Source organism: Montipora foliosa, chromosome 14 (assembly GCF_036669935.1).
Source record: "Montipora foliosa isolate CH-2021 chromosome 14, ASM3666993v2, whole genome shotgun sequence".
Taxonomy (NCBI): domain Eukaryota; kingdom Metazoa; phylum Cnidaria; class Anthozoa; order Scleractinia; family Acroporidae; genus Montipora; species Montipora foliosa.
Genome location: NC_090882.1, coordinates 14984777 through 14997847, shown reverse-complemented (window position 1 = coordinate 14997847; position 13071 = coordinate 14984777). Strand labels below are relative to the sequence as shown.

The window sequence follows — 13071 nt, the reverse complement described above, 5'->3', positions numbered from 1 at the left end:
ATTTGCGGCTTTAGCGGCCGACGTTGCTGCACCCCTTGTGCTGTGGGGTTTGAACACTGAGGTATTAATTCCTGCATCCTTCATAGTTTGTCGTATCCATCTAGATATTGTGTCCTTAGACGCAGGTCCGTGAGGTTTTGCATAACAAACCAGCAGCTGCTTAGAGTTTCCCCTAAGGGGGGCTGTCCTTTCAATATAAGCTGACAAAAGTTCAACAACACAAAGTCTTTTATCCGCATTATAACTGGTAAAATTGATAGGCAATAAGTGTCTATTCTGACCACCTTTAGCTCTGGTTTGCTTTAAGAGAGAGGACATATGGAATGTATACTTTCCAGGCGTTGCACTCATATCCTCCAAGGATAACTTTTGGAGAGTCTGGGTTCTTTGTGCTGAGAGCAGTGCCATAAGCATGACCAGTTTCTGAGTGAGTTGCTTTAGAGACAAAGTTCCAGTAGTTGGATAAGTTTTCAAATGGTTGAGTACGATCTGTGGGTTCCAAGTCTCAGTATAACGAGGCAGAGCAGGCTTTTGGTTGAATAAACCAGTCATGAACCGCGAAATTAGTGGGTGATCTCCGACTTTTATGCCATCTATTTTGAGGAAACTTGACAATGCACTCCGCGCAGTCGCCACAGCACTGTAACCGACAGTTTTTGACTGAAGAGAAAAGAACTCCAAAACCTGTTGCAAGGTTGGGTTCATTGGACTGGCAGAATTGTTACTGCAAAACTTAACCCACGCTGAAACATATGTCTGATATTGCTTACGGGTCCCTGAACGCCATGATTCCAAAATAGTGTTCAAAGGTTCTCCTGATACACCTTGATCAATTAATGATGACTTGACACAAGACATCCATGAAGTTGCAGTTTGGGGAAGAGAGGGTGAATTTTGTCTGGTTGATGAGGCAATGTTAGAGTCTTCTTGCGCATGTTGATTGTTACTGGAGGAGATTTCATTAACTGAAGCAGGTGTGGGTACCAGAACTGCGTTGGCCAATGTGGGTAAACTAAAATGGCTGTTACTTTGCTCTCTTGAATGAACTGAAGTACTTTGCCGATGAGACTAAATGGAGGAAAACAATAGATTAGGTTATACTTAGACCAATCTATAGTAAAGGCATCAATGGCTACTGCTCCAGGGTCTGGGCCCCAGGCTATATAGCGAGGCGTCTTGTGGTTTAGTCTAGATGCAAACATATCGACTTCAGGCTCACCCAACTTTGATTTCAATTCAGTAAAGGCCGTTTGGTCTAGTGACCATTCAGTGTTACTATTGTTGAATTCACGGCTAGCTTTATCTGCCTCTGTATTAAGTTTCCCTGGTAAATGGGAAATGGATAGTGTTAGCTTTCGGTCTATGCACCACATAAAAATTTCCCTAGTAATATCATTGCAGCCGTTGGATTTTGTACCTCCCATATTACGAATGTATGCAACGGCAGTAGTATTGTCACATAAGATTTTTATGTGGTTATTTTGCATATGGTTACAGAGAGCCTGCAAGGCTAGCAAAATGGCCTTCAACTCCAATATGTTAATATGCAGCTGGGATTCTTGGTGTGACCACCTGCCACGAGCCACACATGATGAACCCTCAATCACCCCTCCCCAGCCTTTAAGGGAGCTGTCAGTCATGAGAGTTAGATCGGCTGGCTTAGGCATGATTGCTTTGGGAAGTTGATCAACATTGGTGATCCACCATGAAAGGTCCTGTGTTGCTAGAGGGGAGAGTGTCATTTTCCCTTCAAGGTCCCATCCATTGCTTTTTAAAGCATATGTCTTATCATTTTCTAGGGACCTATAAAACAAGGGTGCATACTGGACCCCTTCAAATGCTGACACCATGAGGCCCACAACAGAGGCCACATCTCGAATTGGAATAGGTCCTTTGAGCTGGGCTAGATTGAGACACTTAGATTTGATTATGGCTGCTTTCTCTGGAATCATAGAAATGATCATGTCCTTAGAATTCAGGAAGAACCCCAGGAATTTGGCAACCTGGCTTGGTGTTGTGACACATTTTGATTCATGGATTGTAAATCCCAGTGATTTAAGCAGAGCAATTGTTTCAGCCACTACTTGGGCTAATTCATGGGGTGTTTTTGCCAACAAAAGGATATCATCAATGTACCCTACGATAAGGTATCCTTTTGACCTTAAAGTTGCATACACTGGTTTCATGAGTTTTGTAAATACCCTAGGTGCTGATGAGAGCCCATTAGGTAAACAAGTAAACTCGTAAAGAGATCCTTTAAATTGGAATCTGAGAAATTTTCTATGCTGGGGGTTTATAGGCACAGAGTAATAAGCATCCTTGAGATCTAAAACCGCCATCCAATAATCTTTCTTAAGTAGCTGTACCGCTGACTGGAGAGACTCCATTTTAAAGTGGTGATATGTGACATATCCATTCAACTGTTTAAGATTTAGAATTAGTCGATGAGACCCATCTTTTTTGGGCCGAGTAAAGACAGTGGATATGAATTCATTGTCAGAGTGAGTAGTTTTGTTAATTACTCGTTTCTCAAGGAGTTTATTTATCTCTCCAGCAATGATGAGATCGTCGCCCTTAGAAAATGTAATATGCGGTACAGCTGGCTGAGATGGTATGCTTTCAAATTCAATGAAATAGCCTGAAACAATCTCAAGGATGCTTGGGTCTGTGGTAATAGACCTCCAGCTGGAGATGTGGTTAGCTATATTACCAGCAACAAAATTTGAAATAGCATTTACCGTGTGAACTGTTTGGGCTACTGAGCTGCCCTCTTGTTGTTGGTGTTGGACTTCTGGTGGTCCTTGTGTCGCCAAGGCCGGAAGGTTTGGCCCTTCGAGTTTTTTGAATTGTTTCGGTTAGAGTAAGACCCTTTAGAGTTGTTGTTATTGGCATAGCCAGTCGAGGGCCTGTGAGGACCTCTGTGACCTTGAACTTTGGCACCAATTTTGTTGACATCTCCGATGTCCTTCAGCTGTTTCTGGAGGTCATCTCCAAACAGCCAGTCGGTGAACGGCACGTGAGGTGAGCAGAGAGAGGCATAGTCCCTGCCGATATCAGGCTTCATCAATTGCTTCCGTTGCATGTTAAGTTCGTAGTTTACATGCGTTAGTAAGGATAAGGCGTCGAGACCAAATTGTTTGATCTGTTTAACCCCGTCCTGGTCTAAGCCTTTCTTATCTGTCATGGACAGATCAGTCAAGCGAGCAATTGGAATAATTCCTTTAACGAGGGCTTGTTGAATTTTATACATCTGCAAATCCCGCTTCTGAGTGGGTTCGCGAAGCTTGCGCCAAATGCCCGGGTTAACTCTTGTGGGTTTAGCAGTTTCGCAATTTTCCGGTCTAGCTTGGCGTTCAAGTTTTTCTTTCAGCAATTTGTCTGGAAGCCGGTTGCGAAACATCTTGCTAAGAAGTTTGGCGAGCTGTGGGCTGTTAATATTTTTGCCCGTCATGTCTTCGGAGGCGTACTCCTTCTCTAAATCCGCCAGAATATCGTCCTCCTCTTCATCGTCTTCCTCATCAATATCGCCGTCATCCCCCGCTACTTTGTTCATGAGAGCCTGAATATCTTCGGTTTCTTCGCTCTCTAAAGCGCTCGAGGAGCTCGAGCTGTCCTTCGCGGGCTTTTTGGCGGGAAGATCGTGTTGCTGTTCTCGATCATCCCTCGGCCTTTTTCCTTTGCCTTTCCCTTTCCCTTGAGAAGGGAGGTCCTCGAATTTGTCTATTTTCTTCGACAAAGTGAGTATTGCTGACGACAGGAGCTGTACATCAGCCGGCGACAACGAAACGTTCGAGTCGCTTGCTTGTGCCTGGCACGACATGGCACTGGTGTTCGATCCATCTTCTCCGGACATTTCGCCGTTGTCTTCGTCCGGGTGGATTTCCAATAACTGCTCTTCGCTAACAGTTTTGGATGCGTCTTTCCCTCCGGCCATAATGATCGAAGGGCGTAATAAAAGTCTGAAAAAGCGAAAAACTGCACTACCAGAGAGTAACACGACTGTTTGCTCGGACAACAAAACTCGCACTGAGCTCGGATATCACATGCTTGCTATCTCACGTGACCTCTGATTGTATGCAAATGCGAGGTAGAATACAGGTTTCACTGTAGTTATTAAAGTTATTGTTATCTTCATGCAAACACAGTTGAATGGGACACTTATTTTCTCTGTTACATATATCCTGCTACATCATTGTTACACAAGGAATAATAATGATCGTTCTGATTAACACAATTTTCTTGTCACTATGCAAACAAAAATTATATATTATAGCCATATTTTGCATAGGCAGTAGTTCCGTTTTGTTAGTTATACAATATTTCTACCAATTTTTCAATTAAATAACACTAGATATAGTAATATTGTCACTAAACTATATCCCATAACAAACTTATTTGTAAACAACTGCGACTTCGTCGATTTTCCATACTCTGTTCATTGCAAACATCCTATTGCCTTTTCCGCCTTGCCTTTTCTAGCCTGGATTTCAGACTATTACTTCGACTCATTTTCCCCCTGAGAGAGTAAAAACAACTCAAAGTAATCGTCTCAACACTATGGTCTCAACTTCAGGCTAAACCTTCTCTGATCTGAGTTAAAAGACTATTACAACATTACAACAGTCAATACATACGGTATCGGCTATTATCATTTGCAAATAAAAATAATGCAGCACTTTGCATCGCGGGGGCAGCTGTAGTGTCAACTATTACTAGTTCTAGTATACCGACTGCATATTTGAACTGTAAGTACTGTCTTTAATATACGCGCAAGCTACTAGGATGCCTCCTCGGGATTTCGCCTCTGGGCGGAATCCCTGCGGGGGCAATAAAAAGCAGGTAAATAGAAGAAAAAAGGAGCCCCCCGCCCCTGTTATAAGTGTGTGTGCATATATCTTGTGTAACTGTAATTGTTTTTTTCGAAGTTGGCGTAGCAGAAAGACAAGCTGCAGAAAACCTGGAGAAAACACCCTCTCTTCAAATCTGTGAAGGTAAGGCTTCATGTTTAGTTTTTCACGGTGACTTTATAGAAAATGCGTGATTTTAAAGATCAAGGTCTCTCGCAACGCAAAGTAAATACTATGGAGCTTAATTAAGCACGCCACGTTTCCAGACTCGGACGGCAAGCGGAAGTGAACAGTTCGCATGTAGGACAGTAGTGTCTCCCAGATTTCTAAACTAATCATCTCTAATGGAGAAAAGATAGTTAGCAATGTAAGTGTGGTTGTCTGAAGACAAGTTTTTCCAAATATCTTTAAACAAACACCTTTTTTTCTTAGTCCCTTTTAAGTCCCGCAATCGAGAGGAAATTGCGAGAAGAAGAGACTGCAGGCGTTTCTGTAGCCGACTTGTTCAGAATTTCCGTCATAATCTAATTGACTTCTTTAGCTTGTACGATTTGTTTTGCCATTTCAGACCAGGTGATGTTACTCTTCAGGACAGTTTTTTTCAATTGTTGTCCTATGCACATGCTTATGTACGAATAACTTATGAAAACACAAAAGGAGAATTCCCTTGAGAACATCACGTGGTCTGAAATGGGAAACGAAACGTACAAGCTGGCAAATAATTTGACAAATTTACTCCGCCTTTTTTAGCGCTACCAGAAATGAAGACCAAAATAGACACTATAGTAACGCCACATACGTTCGTGTGTGGGAATATTTACGTGCGGCATGAATTTCCGTGCATTTCTTTGCCGTACTCTACAAAACAACAACGTGAAGTCACCAAATTTTCGAGATAGGACGCAGATCTTTACAACCTCTAATTTCATTGGGTCCCTTTAGGACGCAAGTCTATTGTTTTTAGAGTTAGGGTCCATTGTTTCTTTTCTATCGTTCTTTGTGTTCATTTTCTTCTGAATCAATCCCGAGAGCCGTTGTAATAGCTGCGTTATATTTTTGAGGTGACGTTTTCGTCGCCGTTGCCCAAACAGAACTATGGAGTTTAAGCAAGACGACGGCTACAGCTACGGCAATGCCACGAAGAAAGAATATTATTGGTTAAAAAAGGAAACATAATCGAGCTGCACGTGCAACACGAATTTTCGTGCATTTCTCTGACGTACTCCACAAAACAACGGCGTGAAATCACCAAATTTTAGGTTTTGACGACAACGTGAGCATACAACAATGAACCATCCATTTTCTATTTTGACTTTAATACCGTTCGTACGCATCCAGTTACTGGATAACAGTTTGCCCGTAAAGGTAAACTAGACGGAATAATCGAAAAATACTTGCGACTGTGCTAAGCTTTATTTTGGAATGACATTTCCGTTGACGTTGCGGTTATTTAATAATATTTAGTTTCACTAGCAACCTTTGTGGCTTCCCCAATAGGCGTTGACAGAAGAATTCACCTTACAAAAAGGGGTTTCTCTCCACTAACTAAAACATTAGGGAGCTTAAAGGCCGGTTTTCACTTGTGACGGAGTCAGAGTCGTAATCATAAGGGCAGAGCGATACGATCTAGTGAAAATGAAATTGTCGGAGTGGCAAGCAGAATACCGATTCCGCTTATGACTCCGTCGCTTACGATCCAGTGAAAACTGCACTTTCGGAGTCGGAAGCAGAAGCGGAAAAGCATTGTGATTGGTGGGTTCTTCGGCTTCTGCTTCCGACTCAGACAATCTAGTTTTCACTCCGATTCCGTCGGACTTATGACTCCCGCTTACCACTCCGATCTTTGATTTTTACTAGGTCATAAGCGCTCTCAGGACTCTGTCCCTACTGAAAACCAGCCTTAATTAAGCAAGACGACGACGACGGCTACCAGAACGTTGTCTAAAAATATTATTTCCCGTTACTGTAATGATTTTGCAATTGCCACAAGTCACTTGGCTTGGAAATTGTGTGTTCACATTCCAGGAACAAAAACGGTGTGGATAGTTACAGAGCTCGTTTTTGCGTGACTAAAGCTGGCGAATCGACTGACTAAGAAGGGACTGCTGGCAGACTAGTTAAATGTTGGCATATGTTTTAGTGACGGTTTATATTAAAATCTGTCTTGAGGTTACATTTATTAACCTCCAACAAAACAATAGTTTAATTCTGTACTACTTTTTTGCAGGTGCCCATCTGATGGGCTCCTGTCATGCGTTATTTCCAGCCGCCATTGCTGACACTGCGGTCGTCAAGAAATTGCTCACACAAGAGTACAAAAGGCGAGCTGAGTTCAGTCCGCTTCTTTGGAGCAAAGCCATGAAGTTACATCTGGATGAAGTCTACACTAGACTAAAAATTGTCTCAAGACCGAAAAGGATTGTTCACCCTGCAAGCTTGGAAATAGATTTGGGTAACATTTTCAGTTGTGAAGGCGACGTTTCCATGGCCCTAGCAGAGGGAAGTCCGGGAATCGGCAAAACCACCCTTTGTCTTAAACTTGCTTATGACTGGGCGAATGAGTCAATGCCTTCTACCTTCCCTATCTTCGAACTTGTGTTGTTGCTCAAATGCAGAGACTTGGACGGAGACATAATGGAAGCCATTAGTGAACAGCTCCTACCCGACGACATCGCGGTAAAGACCAAGGAAGGTCTGCTCAACTTTATCACGGACCTTGTTAACCAGGAAAGAATTCTTATCATTTTGGACGGATTGGACGAGCTCCCTGAGAAATCACAGCATCATGTGAGCAAACTTCTCAAACGAAGTATTTTACCGTTTTGCTATGTGTTAACCACAACTCGACAAGAAAAAGGAATTGAAGCCAGGAAACAATTTTCATTTGATATTTGTGTTCAGATTGAAGGATTCACTGAAGAAGATTCTTTTGAGTACATCAGGAAGCATTTTAAGAATATTGATCCATCCAAGGGAGAGAGGCTCATTGAGGAAACAAAAGAAAACACTTTCTTGCATGCCCTGCAAAAAAATCCTCTAAATTTACTTCTCCTTTGCGTTGTTTATGAAGATCATGAAGGAAAACTGCCGTCTTCCCGTACTGATCTCTATCAAATCATTGTCCGATGTCTGTTGAGAAGATATTGTGAGAAGAACAGTGTGAAGGCTTGTGAAGAGGACAGCGATTTGGAAAAGCAATTTGAAGCAAATATCCTTGTTCTTGGAGAGCTGGCTTGGGAATGCTTGCTGAATGATCGTCATAGTTTTCGGGAAGATGAATTAACAAAGTTTGGAAGAAGTGATGACAAATTAGTAGTTCGTTATCTCGGCCTTGTATTCAAAGAAGAAAGTTTAAAGAGATTGAAACCAAATCATGAATACTTCTTTCTTCACAAGTCGTTCCAAGAGTACATGGCTGCGTTCTATATTGCGCATAAGTTGCGAAGAAACCAGTTTAAAGTATTTGAGCGCTTAAGCTTGGATGAGTTGGTCATAAAATTTCGGCAAGTGTTTTTATTTGTGTGTGGGATACTGCTTGAGCACGCAAGTACTCTATTCACCCAAATTGGTGAGGAGCTAAAGATTTACTGGGACTGGCTCCAATGCAATGCAGAAGAAACGCTTTTCTTTCTTGATAGCTTTAGTGAAAGTGGGAACCCTGAACAAATGGCTGACACTCTGTTTCCATTCATACCTTTTCCACGGGTCCTACAGTTATTTGTAAATCCCGATGAAGTCGGCAATTATGTTGGTGGCAACTTAGTTAGACTTCTAAGTACCTGCACAGGAATTCCCGAGGTTCCTAAACCAGCTGAAGTTCACCTTAAAATAATGGCGTCTTGGAATTTTACCGCTTTTAGGGAGCTTGCGTCTTTTCCAAATGTAACATCTCTTTACTTCCTTGCAGACAAGTACATTTTCGGGAAACCTGAGTTTTTTAAAGAAATTTCCAATTTCACATCTTTGTCCGAATTGACGCTACCATCTGCAGTTGAGTGGGAAATTGTTGCTGAATACCTAAGAACAAACAAAACCTTAGAGAAATTGACATTTGCTTTGTTCGATGAGAGTGACGATGGCTGGGCCAAGGCTCTTGACGCTGGATTATGTGCGGATACACCACTGTCGTCTGTCGGTCTCAGAATTCATGGTTCATTAAGTCCAGCTGCTTTACAAGCTTTAGAGAATCTCTTATTTAACAAATTTTTGTCCTCTCTCTCTTTATATATCTACGGAGATATGCAAGACGCGCTTGCTGTGGTCCTAGCAAGAGGCTTTACAGGTGAAATTGCAGTTAAGGAAGTTGATTTGTGTGTCAGTGGAAAGCTGAGTCTTCATGGTGCTATGTTAATAGAGCGAGGTATCGTAGGAAATAATTCCCGTACTAAGTTGATTGTTTCTCTTCGTGGAGAGGTTCCTGATAATTGGCAGGCTGTTGGGAAAAATCTGCATTCACGATTCGGACAGAAAACACCCGCTTTAATTACAATCCACCCTAATACCTTCAGCAAAGTGACAGCTAGTCAGGTGGCACATTTTCGTCCTTTCGGGATTGAGGGTGGCTCACGTGTACGACAAAATGTTACTCTAATTGTCTGGGGAGAGTTGGGTGGTGATGGTGCAGAAGCTTTACACGAAAACTTATTGTGCAGCCCACTGTCTCACCTGACATTGGACATTCACGGAAAGCTAACCAATGACATTGTTAACTTCACAGCAAGATGGGCTGACGAACGAAATACACTGTCCTCCTTAACTATCAACACTTGGGAAGAGTTAACCAAAGAGGGGAGAACTCTTTTCAAAGAACTTAAATTAGACAAGAATCCAACAGTTACCCTTAATGTTTGTGAAGTTCCTGCTCCTCCAGAAGAATCGCGTGACAACGAATTTGTTTCTATTGACAACCTTGATTCTCTCATTGCGCTCTTTAAGGAAGCCAAAAATACCAGGAAACATAATCTCAGCGCTAGAATCAGTATTGAGAGCGACGACGAGGCTGAAGAGTGCAATGTTTTGCCAGGAAAGGAAATTCTTAAAAACAGTGATTTGGGCAACGGCGTGCACGCTGGAGTAGCAAGCAATTCCAACTTCAGTCGTGAACCAGAAGATGGTCTTGATCACGTCTTGGCAAGCAACACCACACTGAATGATCTCCGTTTGACATTCGTCGACGACGACGACGACGACACGAGCTTTTCATGGGCACTCCCCCTGGGAGATGGTTTGGCACGCAACACATCACTGAAGAATCTTACCCTAGCAATTCACTACTACAAGAAGAAGAGCGGTAAATGGAGAGAAAGCCTCGGCAGTGGTTTGGAACGCAACACATCACTGAAGAATCTCACTGTGGTAATTGAAAACAACGCTTACGAAGTTGATAGTGAACTGGGCATTGATTGGGCACGTAGCACATCAGTGGAGAATCTCTTTCTAACAGTTAACAGCGACTCAATGGTATGGGATTCGTGGACAGGCGGTACAGGCGAAGGATTGGCACGTAAGAAATCTCTGAAGAGTCTCACTTTGACAATTAACAACTTTGGCGACTTATCGCTTTACTGGGGAGTTGACAAGAGCTGGGAAAACAACTCACTAAATAATTTCTCTCTGACAATTAATAACTACGGCAATATAGGTCCTCTTAGTTTCATCAACGGATTTTTTTGTCAATTTAAGTCTTTAACTACGTTTAATTTGACCCTCAACTTGTGCGGCAAACCAGGTGAAGACATTTTATATGGTCTTTTGGAGGAAGCAGTGAAAAGTCAATCACTTAAGACACTGAGATTGAAAGTTAACGATTCACAAATTACAAATGGCCGCCGTAGATACGACTTCAGCAGATATGTGGTAACGTCTCCATCACTTTCGCTCATAGAAGTAACTGTCAGCTTCTATGGTGTGGAAAAAAGCTCGAGAGAATGAAAGTTGGAACGTAACAGCGGTTGCTTCGGAACACTGCAGGTACCCACATACCAGATTCTCTTAAAGTAGAGTATAAGCTGTCCAGTCAGTCCCTTGTTGTTTTTTGTAGCGATTTTGCAATTTCCTAGCTTAGGATCGCAAATTGTCGCTTACGAGGAGACAATTGTCTCACTTTCGGATCATCTGATTCGAAGACAAAAGAGGGAAGCGCCATCAAATTTCTTCTATTTTGTTCTGGAAAATGTCCTGGGCCCGGTTTTTTGAAAGCCGATTAACTTAATCCAGGATTAGCGTAAACTTTATTTTCATATTTTCAACTTCTTGGTGAAAGTTTCTTTTGCTTATTTTTGTTTTCCAAGGTTGACTTCTTATGTAAAGTTTTGCCGATTTTCAGCCTTGAACAACATTTGAGAATAGAAAAATAATTTCCTTGGTTAATTTTTTCTCTGGGATTAGGGTTAAGCGGCTTTCGAACAACCGGGCCCTGGGTTTTTGTAATAGTGAACTTCATTCCCATTGCTATCGTCGGCTTGACTAAAACAACTGGGTATAAAGAAGGCACCGACTCTTTCTTCCAGCGAGTCTTTTCCGTTTTAATGTAATGTATGCAGAATGAATGTAAGAAATAAATGTTGTGGCCCCAGTTGTTCGAACGATGGATAGCGCACTAGCAAAACTAATTGAGTTATCCAGTTGATAGTGATTTATACGGCAGATAGTGCTATCCATTGTTTGAACAACTGGGGCTTGTACTGTAATCTAATGTATGGGAAATGTTTTTAGAAAACATTTTCTTAAAGTCAGAAATTTTTAGGTAATTTACCCGTGACTGTAAACAGTAATTAACTAACCAGATTCTTATAAGGACTTTAGCGTTAGTAACTTGTGCCGACCAGTTACTTGATTTCGTTTAGTCATTCTGCATGATTAACATTTTGCGCCGATAATTATGCCATGACTCCCAATACCATTAGTTTAATCTTAATCTGCCTCAAGAGATACCGCTGCCCAGGAACAAGGACAGTTCCTATGCGCCATACAGCTGTCTGTCAACCCTCGCATGATTAATCTGTCAGATTGAAGCAATCTAGTTGTATTAATCATGCGCATATGTATGCTCTCGTTCTTGCATTTTTGAAGTATGTTTTTACTGAAAATGTAACATAACGGTTGTTGCCTGTTACTGAAGGAACATTTTTTCCGCACGTCCTAGGTTGCCATACATAAAGTAGATCTTTGTAGCACCACGAAAAGAAAAGACACTTTGGAAAGGTATCTGTTTCCAAAAGTTCTTTTGGCTATGCAGAGGTTCCAACCACTGTAACAAAAGATATCCTTGTTTTGACTTCAAACAAAGCTCTATTTGGTACAATAAGTAAAAATAGTTTATCTCAACACGTATCCCCCCTTGTATATTTAAGCCAACACTTTCTTATGCAATTTTATTGAGTGGCAGTTGTCGCATGTAGATTTCTTATTTCCCAACGTTTTAAAGTTACTTGCCCAGAAGGATTAAATTTAGCAGGCCAAGATGGTCTCAACTTGTGATTTACCCAGAAGAATTCATTCACGTTGATATTTATCGGTCTTGGATGTTTTCTCAAATTTTGACCAAGTCGTTCCAAGGTCACTCAACGTCAGAAATTTCATTCAAGTCCTTCGAAGAAATTTGAAGACATAATGGCTTAGAAATCTAAGATGTTAACAAGTTAGCTGGGAAAACATAAAGGTAACTTTCGTCTATGGTTACTTGTAGAGATCAAATGAACTTTTGTAGTTATTACTTGAAAGATGCAATTTTACACTGGTTATTTCCAAGGAAGTAGTCTTATTTCGAATTGTAATTAATAAAAGAAATTAGTTTCAAAGCCTTTCGTTATGTCATTGAGCTATGACAATCACAGTGGCTTTTGAGGGATCGTTTCAAGTCGGCACTGGAAGGAAGTGGCATAACTTGTCCATTCTCGTCCCAAGAGCCCTTCGTTTCTTTTGGTCACGTCGGACCACGTGGCCAAAAGAAACGGCAGGGCTCTGGGGACGAAAATGAAACCCATCAGGGTGTGAGGGGACCCAGTGATGATGCGAACAGTAAAGTTGTAATGGAGTGGCATGTTCTGACAGTAGATATGAATTAAAACTATGAGTTCGGACTTACCGGACCCCGTTTTGAAATACTCAACTCGTTTTTTAGCGTCGCTTGTCATGGAGCAATTAAGAGAAAAATTAGGTGTGCAAAAAAACTTCCTTTTCTAGCATGAAACAAAGCTCGTTAAGGATACTTTTTGGTCGAAAT

The 13071-nt window shown here is 41.6% G+C and overlaps 2 protein-coding genes across 3 annotated transcripts in view; one reads left to right on the top strand and one right to left on the bottom strand.

Moving 5' to 3' along the window:
* LOC137984643 (uncharacterized) overlaps positions 1-13071 on the top strand; it is a 71697-nt gene that overhangs the window by 30665 nt on the left and 27961 nt on the right. Inside the window, exons 12-13 of one of the 2 annotated variants that reach the window (XM_068831862.1) lie at positions 4926-4991; positions 7075-10817. In XM_068831862.1, the coding sequence (XP_068687963.1) occupies positions 4926-4991; positions 7075-10778 (3770 nt within the window). In that variant the 3' untranslated portion in view covers positions 10779-10817. Of the gene's footprint in view, positions 1-4925; positions 4992-7074; positions 12831-13071 lie in introns of those variants that run through there. The other variant, XM_068831861.1, reaches the window with a different exon arrangement.
* Positions 968-4089, bottom strand: LOC137984656 (uncharacterized). The gene is made up of 2 exons (XM_068831889.1): positions 2739-4089; positions 968-1068 (listed from the first exon to the last, which is right to left on the bottom strand). The coding sequence occupies exon 1, from the start codon at positions 3932-3934 to the stop codon at positions 2756-2758; it is 1179 nt and encodes a 392-aa protein (XP_068687990.1). The 5' UTR covers positions 3935-4089; the 3' UTR covers positions 968-1068; positions 2739-2755.